Source organism: Vidua macroura, chromosome Z, assembly GCF_024509145.1.
Source record: "Vidua macroura isolate BioBank_ID:100142 chromosome Z, ASM2450914v1, whole genome shotgun sequence".
NCBI classification, from domain to species: Eukaryota; Metazoa; Chordata; class Aves; order Passeriformes; family Viduidae; genus Vidua; species Vidua macroura.
In genome coordinates this window covers 51,537,938-51,552,063 of record NC_071611.1, presented here as the reverse complement: position 1 = coordinate 51,552,063, position 14,126 = coordinate 51,537,938, and the positions used below count along the sequence as shown (strand labels likewise).

Here is a 14,126-nt window from a genome sequence, read left to right as displayed (position 1 = left end):
TTGGGGAGATCTTTAGGAGTGCCAAAGCATGCATTTGTTCTTGAGCAAGAAGCAGGACCAGCTGGTGCGTGGGAATAAGTAAAATGGCTCAGGATATGGGGCAGGGTTATCACATGAACAGAAGGGCTGTGCTGGTACTCTGGGGATCTGTGAATTCACACGTGCTTTTGCAAACTTTAGTCCATATTGACTGTGGGTAAGAAAAGAGACAGGGCTGGCTGTGCTCGTGTTTTACACACGTCCTGGTAGTAATACATGCAGGTACTGTGGCAGACTGTGCCCCACCTGTGGCAACCTGCACAGCTAGCCTTGTCCATGTCCTTTGCACACTTGTGTCTACTGCAGATATATGCTTGTAAAAATCAGTAAAGACAGTTATTTTTATCTTTCCTCATAACGGCTTATGCTTTATCTATCTCCTCTTTCCTACGTGCTATCTATGTTGTATTTGCCCAACCAACCACACTGCTTCCCCAGCCTTCGATGGACTCCTCTGCACCCTCGAAGACAACGCCAAGCTCTCGCTGGCGCCGCCGGCAGGCTCTGCCATTGCCTAGGGCAGCCCCTGGGTCCGAAAGCGGCACTCCCGCTGCCGCAGGGTGCCACCCGAGCCCCTAGAGAACGAAACCCCAGCTGCGCACCACCACGGCAGCCACCACCTGCGGAACAAAGCGCTTACGCGTTGACGGCGCCACCGCCGCGACTCCCCTCGCTTTTACTACCCAGCGGCCGCCGCCGCCACAAACTCCTCCCTGGGCCCCGGGCCAGCACCGCCAGCCCTGCCGCTGTTCCGCCCGCCCCGCAAGCACTCATCAGGCGGCGGAGCCTGCAGCAACCCCACCGCCTGCCGGCGCCATCCCGGCGCCATCCCGGCGCCATCCCGACACCTTCCCGGCCTCCACCCCCCGGAACGGCGTCAATGAGCGAGGCCCGGATGTGACGGCGACGGCCCCGGCCTCTCTCCCGGCAGATCCCGGCTCATCTCCGCTCCCGCGGGCAGCTGTTCCCGTGGCAACGCCGCCGCCGATGGCGGACCCGTCCCAGCGCCTGGCGGAGGGCGCCCGCCGCCGCCGGCCGCCAGGGGAGGAGCGGCGGGAGCCTCCTGGCACCGGGCGCTGCCGGACGCGCCACAGGCTGAAGGCGGCCGCGGCCCTGGCCCGCACGGAAAGCGAGGGCCCGGCGGCGGTGAGTGCGGGCCTGGGGGCGGGCGGAGCGCCGATCCTCTCCGGGGCGCTGGCTCGCGGCTCCCGAGGCGAGGATGGCGGGGGGCGCGCGGGGGAGCGGGCGGGGGCGGCGCCGCAGCGGAGCGCGGGGGAGCGGGCGGAGCGGCGGCGCGGGGCCGGGGCTGGGACTCACCCCCGCGGGTTCACGGGCACTGCTTTGAGCCTGGGCCGCGCCCCTGGCGCCCCAGCGCTGTTGCTGCCCCATCCCCCGGCGTCCTGCCGGCAGGAAAGGCCTGACAGGCTGCAAAACATGGGCTAATGGATTTTGAAGTAGGGTAGTAACTTATTTCCACTGGATTGTAATGCCTCAGGGTAACGCCAAAACTTAAAATGACATTTAAATAGATAGATTTTTTTTGTTGACCATATTTGACATCTCTCATGATTTCACCACAGCCAGCTGCCAGGCACCAGGCAGCCACTCACACACTCCCTGACCAGTGAGATCACAGAGAAAAACAAAACAGTAAAAGCTGAAAAACTCGTCAGTTGAGATAAAGACAGTTAAATAAGGACACCAAAAGCCATGCGTACAACCAAAACAAAACGAAGAATTAATTCACTGCTTCTGATGGGCACGCAGGTGTTCAGCTATCTCCAGGAGAGTGGGGCCCTGTCATATATGATAGTGATTTGAGCAGACAAGCATCATCACTCCAAATGTCCCACCTTTCCTCCTTCTTTCCTCCATGTTATATATTGAGTATGTCACGTGGTCTGGAAATCCCTTTGGTCAATTTGGGTCACCTGTCCCAGCTGTGTCTCCTCCCAACCTCCCACAGCCCACCAACTTCCTCACCAGCATGGAAGTACAAAAAGTTCTGTGTAAGCCCTTCTGAGCAATAACAAAAACATCTCTGTATTATCAACACTGTGTTCAACACAAATCCAAAGCTCAGCCCCAGATCAGTCACTGTGAAGAAAATTTACTATCTCAGGCAAAACCAGCATAACAACCTGACTATGTAAAAGGCAGTGTGTACTTGAGCATGACATCTGGTTGTTTCTGCTTCAGTCTTGAAAAGAAATACTTACTTTGGCAGGAACACATCCCTGGAGATTGTCTTATCCAACAAGCTGTGTGTGGTCCAGCATGAATGCCCAACAAAGAGGGGCAGACTGTGCAGGAACAGAACAGGTCCAGCAGAACTTGGAAGGTGATAACATAGTTCAAGCCCAATTACTTCTTTTGGCTGGTTTGTTTTAACATTCAGAACTAACTGTTCTCATACTTTTCATACATAAATGCTAGATTTTTTTAAGCTATGTTTTGGAGGATACCATGTAAATCATAAATTTACTGACCACATCAAAGGAGTTATTGAAGAGTGGGGAAGAAGACAGGCCTGCCTGTTAACTTAATCTATGCCAGCATCATTTGAATGCTGTGTAAAACTTGAAGCACTGAAGAACTAGATCTCACTGTGAAGAGAAGTCAAACAAAGTAGTTAGGTCATGCTGCCTCTTTGTTCAGCATTCTTTCAGAGCCACTGCTGGGTTTTGCAACTGTAAAAGCAATTGTTACGGGTTTCTGCATCTAGAGTGTAAGATATTTGCCTCTCTGTGACAGCAATGATCTTCTGTCTCTGTCTTTTCTAGAACATGACATCAGATAAGGAGTCTGCAGAAAACAGCAATTTTTCACCAAAAGCCAGCACCAGTAAGCTGCCGACAGATGCGTCTCCCGACTCCAAATGCCCCATCTGCCTGGATAGATTTGACAACGTTGCGTATCTAGATCGCTGCTTGCATAGGTTCTGCTTCCGTTGTGTCCAAGAATGGTCAAAGAACAAAGCAGAATGCCCACTGTGCAAGCAACCCTTTTTTTCCATTTTCCATACGATTCGTGCAGAAGATGACTTCAAGGAATACATACTCAGCCCTTTAGAAACAAGCTCTTTTGCCAGCCCTGATGGCCGGAGGTTTCGTTATCGCACTACCTTAACAAGGGAACGCCGCACACGCAGTTCCCCTTCCCGAAGGATGCTGTCCCCTCTGGATAACGGGATGTTGTTTGAAGGGCTGTCAAGTGAGCCAATGCAACACAGACACAGAGAGATTCAGCAGATGATCAGGAGGCTGGCCTCAAGGAGAAAGGCTAGTGCAGAGGGCAGATCTCTGCGGCAGATTCAGGAGGAGGACATGATCAACTTCCGCAGGGCCCTGTACCGCACTGGCGTGCGCATCCGTAGCATTCAGGACGGTGGCCGATACCGAGAGATTTCAGCAGAGTTCTTCCGCCGCAACCCTGCTTGCCTTCACCGCTTGGTTCCTTGGTTGAAGCGAGAACTTACAGTCCTGTTTGGTGCCCATGGGTCTCTGATCAATATTGTGCAGCACATAATCATGAGTAACGTAACCAGATATGATCTGGAAAGTCAGGCCTTTGCTGATGATTTAAAGCCATTTTTGCTGAATCGGACAGAACACTTCCTGCACGAATTCATCAGTTTTGCTCGCTGTCCTTTTAACTTAGAAGCCTACGATCAACACGCCAATTATGACTGTCCTGCACCATCCTATGAGGAAGGAAGCCACTCAGACTCATCAATTATTACAATATCTCCAGATGTGACGTACGCACAAGGGCTTGATAATAGTTTGTCTGTACCTGGTCTTGGTCAGGCCCCATGGGATGATGAAACTCCAGGGCCTTCCTATTCGATTTCAGAAGAGGTTCATGCAACCATAGCTTCTCCTCTGGAGTCATCAGAAAGTTCTGATGAGGACTCTGCTTCAGGGAGCTTCAGGAAGAACCAAGGACTTGCTTCAGGAAGAACCAAGCTGCAGACTGAGTTACAGGCTAATGCTGATTCAAACGACAGTGGCTCTTCCTCAGACAATTGTGTCATTGTTGGGTACGTTAAGCCATTAGCTGAGAGGACACCAGAAGTGGTTGAGCTGTCCTCTGACTCTGAGGAGTCCATCAAGGAAGAGAAAAGGGAAGATGTCAAGAAACAGCGACCAGTCCAGTGTCACATCTGGAGTGACAGTGAACCAAGCAGGAGTTTCTCACCACATTCCCCAACATATAGGGAGGATGTAGGAAGTTGTAGAAGCTGTTTATCTCCTGCAGTTGAGAAGATGGAATCAAAAGAGGATGAGAAGAACAAATGTAAAAGAAAAGATCTGCCTCCACATGAGTTGAATTGGAGCCCCTCTCCAGGGAGTGACACAGTATGCTCCCCTTGGAATCACAGATTGTCTAAAAAGGGAGAGTGTAGAAGCCCACAGTCCTGTTCACGGGACAGTCGAGGAAGTCATGGCCATCGGTCTAGAAGGGAGCACCGTAGCAAAAGCCAACTTAAAAGGAAACGATCAAGAAGCAGAGATAGTAGCAAACATAGGAGTAAAAGAAGCAGCAGAAGATCAAGGGCTCATGACACCAGAGCCTCTCTGAAAAGCCAGAGGGGCTCTCTGAGTGGTGAGAGCACTCCATCCAGAGAAGTGAGCAGATCACGTTCACGCAGCAAAGGCCACAGTAAAAGGAGATCAAGAAGCAGAGACAGCGATCGCTATTATGTAAGAGACAGTTATCAAAGTAGACACCAGTGGGGTTCTGCTTTCTGTACTCGAAAGGTCTTTGGAGACAGCTATGAATCCTCCAGTAGAAGGAGGACCCGGTCTAACACTCTTTACTCGTGCCAATCTGCTAGTCCAGAGTACAGGATACGATCATTTATTGAGAGGACAGATCTGCATAGCCAGAGGGGACTCCATGAGAGACACTATTACTGTTACGAAAGATGCAGGTCAAGGAGTCGGTCAAGCAACAGATCAAGGACTCCTTCTGGAGGAACTGACAGAATGAAAAGTGAAAAGCCTGGTGGAAAAAGGAAGTACAAAACTCGCCACCTGGAGAATGCATTCATGGATAGCACAAGTCTAGAAAGAGAAAATGAGTTCAAGAAAACTTCCTCAAAATTTGGTGACTGCTGCAAAAATGAGGATAGCCTGTCAGACAATCGTGCAAGCAGCGAGATAAAGCGTAAGAAAAGGAAGAAGAAAATGAGGAGTCCAAGTGTGGAGATAGTCTACGAAGGAAAAGCAACAGATACAACGAAGCATCTTAAAAAGAAAAAGAAAAAGCATAAGAAGAAACACCGGAAACATCACACGAGTAACTCAATACATTCTTCTCCAGTGGTGATTACAATTGATAGTGATAGTAGCAAGGAGCCAGAAAGTACCGAATGGGACAGCAGTATTACATGGACAGGCACAACTCAAATAAATGAGAGGGAAAATGAGTCTCCATCTTCTTTTCTGAGGAGGATAGGATGTGAGGAAACTGGAGGAGTAGACAAAAAGTATGGTATGCCTGCCACAGGGGAAAACTTAGATGGTGGCATTAGAAATGCTGATGTCAAACTTCAAGAAACAGCAGCTGATCAGAGTGTTACCACAGTGGATACCAACAATAACACCTCTCACATAGAAACTGTAACCAGTTATGTTCAGAAAGCACCAGCAGCACCTTCCAGTCAACTGCCTTCCCCCAGGACTTCCTTTCTAGAGTGTCCAGAGAGAGAGCCATTGATACTGAGACTGCCAAAGAGACTTGTCAACAGATCCTCGTGGTTTGATTTCCCAGAAGAAAAAATGTAGTAGGCTTTCCTTGGACACTTGTTAAAACTGTGAATTTAACTACTTTCTTTTTCCCCTTGAAAACCAAAATGTCTGATAGGGTTTTTGTTAAAAAGATGTCTAGGAAATGTATAAAACTTTTAAATGTGTATGCACTTTTAAGTCAAAGAAGATAGACTATTGCTAGTATGTAATTCTAAAAGTTTGTTAGAAGACTGTTTGGAAGTTTTAATTTCATAAAGCCATCCACAGAGTATTCAAAGTTTTGAGTAAACCAAACAACAGAAAAGGAGCCCAAAACAAGAGCCTTGAAATGCATTTTATGGGGATTGCTCTTCTTAGACTAGGAAAATGTTGTTTAGTTCATAAAAAGTGATTCAGTCTGAATTCTAGCATCATTTCAATCTCTGGTTTAAGCTGATCTCTGCTGAAAAGCAGTCAGTGATTTCTACAGAAATTCTCAATGACTTTGAGTAATTTTAAGGTAAGCTATGTCCAAATCTGAATAAAGCAATAAGGTTTTTTGGTTGTTGTTGTTTGTTTAAATATATTTACATATGTACTGTGTGTTTTGTAAATGGAGTTTTTTCTTTTGGTTTTGAGTGTCTCATGTATCCAGACCATTGGATATTTTTGCCGTCAGGAGTACTTCAGGTTGGAATGGTTGTCTGGAGGTCAGCTGGTACAAGCCTTCACTGAAAGCAGGAACTTTGATCAGATTGACTGGGATTAGTTCGGTTTTGAGTTTTCCCAAAAGCTGGGTGGCCGCTCTGTCCTATCCCTTCTAACATAGGAGTTTTCCCTTGGGAAACATTTTTTTTCAGATTTCTTCTTTTTATTTCCCTTATTGGTGCCTGTGCATTCTGTCTTGTGTTCTATAGCTGTGCAGCCTTCAAGAAGTCTTTTCCTCTTCTTTATATCCTATGGCTGCACACTTGAAAAACATCTGTCTTGTCTAGCCTTGGCAATAAAACTCTTCCTTCTGACCTCCTTGAAATAGCCAACATTCACCCAGCTCAGCATATCCTCGATGTCCTGCTACAGGTATGTGCAATACACAGGGCTCCGGCAGGGTTTTGTTTTCCAAGTTTGGCCCTTCTCTGTGTGCACAGCAGTAGCTCTGAGGGCTGAATGAGGAGGATGCCTTCTCTGTCTCTCCTGCATTACCTTCATGAGTTTTATGGGTTTGACCTTGGGTGGTTGCTTGCCAGGTAGTCACCAAGCTGCTCTGTCACTTTCCTTTCTCTGCAGGATGGGGGAGAAAGTAAGATAGGAAAGCTGGGCAAGGACAAGGTAGAGTACTGTCACTAGCCAGATAGAGTTGGGGACAATTCATATCTTCTATTGCCAATGAAAAATAGAGTAGGGGGATGAGAAACAAAGGCAAAACTAAAACGAATTTGCTCTCCCTTCTCAACTTCATTCTTTCATACAGGTTCTTCTACCTCCTCCTCCCCAGCTGTGCAGAAGAACGAGGAATGGGTATTGTGTTCAGTCTATCACATTCTTGCTGCTTCTTACTCCTTACACTGTTCCTCTGCTCTAACATGGGCCCTTTCTACAGGTGTGCAGTACTTGTGAAACAGATTGCTCCAGCTGCCAGGAAACCTACTCCTGTATATGCTCCTAAGAACAGGCTTCAGCTCATGATAGCAGCCTGTTCCTCTGTGAGATCTCCATGAGCTGTGTCTTCCATCAGGGCATCTCTCCCTGCTCCAGAGTGGGGCTTTTCCACAGCCTGCAGGTGGGTCTCTGCTCCACTGTGGTTATCCAGGGGCTGAAGGGGACAGCTTTTCTCACCATGGTCTTCATCACCTGGAAGTGCCCCAGCTGTGGAGAAAGGCTGCTCCTGCCCAACCAGTTGGCACAGGTTGGCTGAGCCTGACAGAGAGTCAGGAGTGGTGACAGTCAGTCACCTCCACTCTTGTCCCTGAGAGCGTCTCTGGTCTGCAGGGGTCAGGTTAGTCCCTAGCATGGGATTAGGTTTCAGGGAACAAATGTCTGAAGGAGCCACGGCACTGGGAGGCCTGGGGGTCGCGTGCTGTGAACTATAGTGGTGGGCTTGCCATAGTCTATTATGGCTATTGGCTGCTAAGAGCTCTCTGGCATCTCCAGGGAATTACTGTAGTGGCTCCCTTTGTTCTGTTTAGCCCCAACAGCCTCTCCAAATTCTCCTAGAGGGCAGGGGCTCAGGCCCTGGGGTGTCCCTGCAGATGGCTCAGGGATTGCTGCTGCAAGTGCCTTTGACTGGAAGCCTTGGTCCATTCAGAGAGCTGGGATATCAGCGTAAGTGGGATTTCTCGTACACCCAGAGTGCTGGGATGGAGGGTACAAGCTATTGAGGAGAGGGCAGGGCAAGGTGGAGCTGTTGCACTAAATAGAAGGGAGAGGTTTGATACAGCCCTTACAGTTGGTGATGATGTGGTTGGGATTCTCTGGGTGAGGATGAAGGGATGGAAGACAAAGCAGATGTGGTGGGTGTCTTCTATCAGTTGCCCAGCAAGGATGCCAGTACTGAGAAGTTAATTTAACAGGCAATTAGGAGAAATCTCTGGATCAGCAGCCCTTGTCCTTATGGCAGATTTCAACTTTCTAGAGACCAGCTGGAAACGCCATCGTGCTGTGGTGAGCAGATTTGAAAATCAGCTTGTGGGAGAGAACTTTGTATTATAACTACTCGGAGAGGCAACTAGGAAACGTGCCCTAGACTTGCTGGGTTGGAATGGAGAAGGCCTGGTGGGAGATGGCAAGATCTTTGCCACAGTGATCAGGAAGTGGTTCAGCTTAAAAATGTCAGTGCAATGAGAAAAAAACTGCAGGGTTGCTTCTCTATTTTAAGAGAGCAAATATTGCACCACCCAGGAGTCCCCTGGGAATCTGCTCTTGAGATCTCAGGAGCTGCATGCTGCATGGGATCTGCTGCAAACACTGGAAAAGAGCAAGCTGTCAGAAAACATTCTCAATACTTCAAAGACATTTACAGTGTGGGAAACCGTCATTTGGTTGTTTTTCATGACACTCATTACTAGGAAATTGTCATTAAAACGTGAAGGGTGTCTAGGGCAGCGAGCACAACTGAAGAAAACAAGTGTGCTACAGGCAGCTATTGCTTTCCAGTGCTGCTTTGTGTAAACTGGCTTATCACTCCCATTGCACCTATCTGCATAGTGTGAGTAAGCAGCGTGACTTGGTGTCAGCTGCTACTAAGAATTCTACTTACATAGAGAAAGCATTGTGGCTTAGCCCCAGCTGGCAACTAACTACCATGCATCTGCTTACTCAACAACACCCTACCCCAGTGGGATGGGGAGGAGAACTGGGGGGAAAAATAAAAGTGAAACTTTTTGGTTGGCAGTTTAATAATTGATTTGGAGTAGAATACAATAGTAGTATTAGTAATAAAAAGGAGAGAGAACCAAAGAAAAGTAAGTAATGTACAATACAGTTGCTCACCACCTGCTAGCCAATGCCAAACCCAGATAGACCCTCTTCTGGATAACTCCCCCAGTTTAGATACTGGGTGTGACATTCTGTTTTGTGGAACATCTATTTGACCAGTTCGGGTCCCCTGTTTTGGCCATGCTCCTCTTCACCGTTTTGTGTGCTTTCTCACTGGCAGAGCATGAGCTGCTGAAGAGTCCTTGGCTCAGAGTAAGCACTCTTAGCAGCAACCAAACCATCAGTATGTTATCAGCATCATTCTCATACTGAATCTACGCACAGTGTTGTACCTTTTTCTAAAAAACACCTACTCAAATTCCAGCCTAAACCAGGTCAAGGACTGAGCTGCATTAATCAGCTCAGGGTAGGAAATTAAATTTATCAATCCTCTTCTAGAGTCCCCCTGGCATAATTTTGTAGGCTTAGACAAGACTTCAGCCAGCAGTTGTGTTGGATTTAGCAACCCACATAACCTTATCCGGGGCTATTTGACTTTCCCTGGATATTCTGCCTGTTTTCCAGGTGCCTTTTGAGAAGAAGGTGTCTTATCTACCAGACCTGGGATGTAAAGCCCTGGACTCTCTTGATGTGTTCCTTTAAGGTTAAGCTTTTTTATTCCTTGAGACAGGCACATAGTGTTGTCAGGAGGTTAAACAAAGTTTTACAGGGAAACTTTAGAAAATAAGGGTACCTGGCAAATTTTAAAACGTTCAATCGACATAAAGCATTTCACAGGGCACTGATTTAGCAAACTATAACCCATCCAACTTTAAGTTACCCAGATTTCAAGAAGTTAGGGAGAGGGTGTTTGTGCAGCTGCTTTTATCTCCTTTAGCCTCCTGGAACCCTCCCCTTCGCATGGGGCTTCTGGTGTGCCAGTGGCTGATAACCATTCTGGAGCTGGAATAGAGACTTCAGGGAGGTGGGAAATGGAGAAATGCATCATCCCACTTTTTGCAGAGCTTGCCTTCTCACCCTGCTGCACACAGACACACTTTAGTTGTTTTGAGCAAGTAATGATTTTCTCCAGTCTCTTACACTGGGGTCACTTGTAATACTCAGTCTCTTAGAGCCAGGTCTTACAAGCTCTCAGAGACAAGTATTATACCTTTGATAGCTCAGCTACCTCAGGTGGCATAAAAGTAGCAGGATGAATATTGTGACAGTGTTGGAAACAAAAAAGTTTTAATAAAAGGCAAAATAAAAAACTCCTTACAGAGAGAAACTGAGCCAGGACAAGAGGTTCTTGCTCCTGCTAAAACACTTCACAAAAGCAATTTACTTCTTTTGTTATCTTCTTTTTCTAGTGAAGTGCTTTGGCAAGACTTTTTGGTTTCTGTCCAATTGGCTGTCCTTAAGTTTGAGGTGAAGTCTCTAAGGTCCTATGAGGTGTCTTTTAACCAAATTGAGGAGAGAAACTTCTGGGTTTTCTCCTTTTTAAGGAGACAAAGGGTAACTTTTTTACTCCATCAACAGGGGGCACATTCCTACACACTTGAAATCTCAGGAGACACAATGAGAGCAGATGAACCCACCAGAGTTATCTTGCTGTACATGCATGCAGAACTTACTCATGTAGGTCTGGGATGACGTTTGCAGTTGTCACAATCCGCTTGTTGCGGGGTGTCGTGATGGTTCTTTTCACCGATCCCAAAAGTGCAAAAAGGCAAACAACAAGGGACTATCAGTTAATCACAACAAATGCACCTTTATTAGGGGCCAAAACAGTAAATGGGATAGTGGGGATCAGAAAGGAGATAAAAGGATAGAGAGAGAGAGAGAGCAGGGGGATGGGAATAGCTACCAACACAGGCGAGATCCTTAGTGGTCCGGACGATGGGGATCCGTCTGTCGTGTCGGGGAAGTCTTCGAAGTTCTGGTCAACTCAGGGGTCCAGTTAGAGTCCACAGAGGAAAGAGGGGGGAACAAGTGTAACAATGAGAGTCCATTGTAATCGCCACGAGGGAACAGGTGGGTCCACAGAAACCACCAAAGCAAGACGAATACAATGAAGAATAAGTCCATTGAAATTACTGAAGGGAAACAGGTCATGTCATTAATGGTCAGACCACCAATTTCCCCTCCTCCCTATAGCAGGGGTCTCAGTCCTTGGGAGGAGGGTTCTCATTCTTTATTTGTCACGGTGGTAATGAGGCAGATGAGGGGTCTTCAGTGAAGGACCACGGGAGTCACCCCAAAAGTTCATTCGGCTTAAGAACTGAGATTAGAAGCAGGCCGTGTGTCAGGCTGTCCTGTGCTGGGTCCATGCCAGGTCTTTGCCAAGTCCTTGCCAACTCCTTGCCAAGTCCTTGCCAACTCCTTGCCAAGTTCTTGCCAGGCCTTGTTCGGAACGCTAGCATGACGGTTCAGTGGTTCCACCTGCTCTGTGTCCTGTTCTAAGCTGGAGCTGCAGTGGGGGAAGGGATTCTTTCTCGTGGCAATCGAAAGGCAGAATGGAGAATGAGGGGGCTTCAGATGGCCTCTTACAGCAGTTCATCTTGTCAAAAATACATAATAACCCAGGGTGCTCTGCATGGGGCTCCTCCTTTAGTACCCACCTGCTCTACCTCAAATGAGATTCTAAGGTTCATCACATTGAAGTGAAACTGCAGGGATGAAGCATGTTTCTGTCTCTGAACTGGACCAGAATCCAAAAGGTGGCTATAGAAAATGCTGTTGCTGCTGTGATGCATATCTATTGAATGTTTTACTGGTAGATGAATCATCAGCAGTGCCACAGATGCTCAGTGCCTCAGTTTTAAGGTGTTTCAAGTGTCAGTTTCCAGCAAGCTGAAACTGTCTGCAGTTTAACAGGCTTCATGGCCTTTGCCATGGAGTGACAGAAGACCTGGAAACATCCCAAGCCTAGCTAGGCAAACTGCTCATCTAGGTATGTTGTCAGTGGTCTCCAAAATAGGAACCAAGCAAGCCTTTTGTTATTAGCAAGGGCTGAGGAAAAGTGCCCTCTTAGGATGCTTTGGAATTCTGAGTCCTGAAGAATTTTTTGCCCAAGGTGTGGAATGACCAGCTGCATATCTAGGTTAGTCTTTAGTCCTGATGGATAACATATGAACCAGCATGTATGGCAATAATACCATTTATCTTTAAAAAACCTGTAGCCATTAGTGATCAGATACCCATCCAGTGTGTTGTGCACAGAACAAGTCACAACTAAGTGACAAGCTGCTGTTCAAGGCATTGAGATGAACATAAAGTGCATAGGGGAAAAGACATGCAGAGCATAATATTTTTTTTAAGATCATTCACCTTGTGAGTGTAGCTGGGGTGGTAAATTTAATCCTCAGCAAATTACATGAGCCAGGTCACACAGCTCCTCCAAAGCAGAGGACTTTGTGCCTTGAAGTCATAGCAGTTTCTTGTCCATTAACTGAAGAGTCAAAAATGAATGTACACACGTGCACATGTATGTGTATGCTCACCTACATGCATTATGTTTATGGGGAGAGAGGGAGAGAGAGTAGGGGGGGAGAGCACGAGTAAGCTGACAGATGCCTCTTGTACCCTGGGAGAGGAGAAATGCAAAAGCAAATACTGTGTGTCTCCTGCATGCACTCCTATTTTATTTGAATATACGAAAGAAGGGAAAAAAAAAAAAAAACCAAACAATAAACCACTGGATGGATTGGTGTCCTGTATGATTTATGAACTACTAAATTTAGAAAAGTAATTTTACTCTTGCTGGTGTATTGCAGGCTCTTGTGCAAGAGTCAATAAGAAAAAGAAAAGTAAGTTACTTTCTCTGTGAGAGCATGTACAAGTAGCATAAAATAGGTTCAATTAATCTTTTCAACTATTGAATTTACTCTGGATAAACAAAGCATTTATCAGATTGTATGTCCTAGAAAGGTAATCAGCCTTATAAAATGCTTCACAGTTCTGCTTTTCTCATTATTGTATTTCAGATAGTTTTCTGAATGGGAAAACTGTTCAAGCAAAATGTTAAATACCACTCATTTGTCATTTTCTTGCACAGACGAGGCAGCATCCTTCTGAATCTCAAGATATGTAGTCATTATGAAGCTTGTCTTGAACTGTTCATCTTTTTTTGCTCTTTTGCTCAGGTCGTCTTCTTTTGTGATGGGTAATTTCCAGAACTCCTGCTTAAATTGCTACAGGTGAAACCTCTGCAGGAGCCACACAGATGATTAAATCATCACAAGCTAGTGATTGAGTTGTGTTCAGGTAACATGTACAGGCAACCTCTACTGCTTTACCTGTAGCTACAGATGTTCCTTCATGACAAAAAGCTTGTGCTCCAAACGACATCACCAAGATCATTACAGAAGAAACCTGTAATTTTAGTCTGAGGCATTGATGAGTGGAAACAGTTTTTATCAATCCCTTTATATTGTTCATTTTTTCAAGAAAGAAAAAGGAAATTTCTACATTTTTCATGGTAAGTTGATGCAGAGATAACTCAGTAGGACTCTTTGACTTTTGCTATGAATTATGTAATAGTAAACAATTGGATTAAATACTCCCTTGCAGGTTAAAAAAAAAAAGAAAGGGAAAAAAATGAACTAAAGAGTTCAGCCACAAAACAGAGCCTCATGTTGTTTAATGGCACAGCCTTTTGCACAGGCATCTCAGTTTCAGAGAGTGAGAGATTTGTTACACTGCCATCCTTACGCACTAGGTGCCATTGCCCACTTTAAAATTAATGCAAGAATTTCAACATTCCAAAGTATGATTAAATACCACCAATTTATTTTATTTTAATTCCAAATTTTCTCTTGCTTTATGTGAGGTTTGTATTTATTGCCAGATTTACAGGGCTGGTTGGCTAAACTAGGTTAGAGTGATCATCCTTGGGAATATTAATAATCCTTGTTTTAACATGTCAGAATTGTCAGA

The 14,126-nt window shown here is 46.2% G+C and overlaps 1 protein-coding gene and 1 long non-coding RNA gene across 3 annotated transcripts; both read left to right on the top strand.

Annotated features, from left to right (window-relative positions):
* The first annotated feature begins 905 nt into the window (after window positions 1-905).
* TOPORS (TOP1 binding arginine/serine rich protein, E3 ubiquitin ligase) lies at window positions 906-6,341 on the top strand. 2 transcript variants are annotated; one of them, XM_054003327.1, is made up of 2 exons: window positions 906-1,185; window positions 2,823-6,341. In XM_054003327.1, the coding sequence occupies exons 1-2, from the start codon at window positions 1,027-1,029 to the stop codon at window positions 5,829-5,831; spliced, it is 3,168 nt and encodes a 1,055-aa protein (XP_053859302.1). In that variant the 5' UTR covers window positions 906-1,026; the 3' UTR covers window positions 5,832-6,341. The 2 variants fall into 2 exon arrangements, with proteins under 2 accessions (XP_053859302.1, XP_053859303.1); XM_054003328.1 differs by lacking the exon at window positions 906-1,185 and adding an exon at window positions 1,634-2,380.
* Window positions 6,342-6,375: 34 nt separating this feature from the next.
* LOC128821921 (uncharacterized) lies at window positions 6,376-13,417 on the top strand. Its single transcript, XR_008441272.1, has 3 exons — window positions 6,376-6,854; window positions 7,375-7,554; window positions 13,334-13,417. It is a non-coding gene; the product is annotated as an uncharacterized LOC128821921 (long non-coding RNA).
* The last annotated feature ends 709 nt before the right edge of the window (window positions 13,418-14,126 follow it).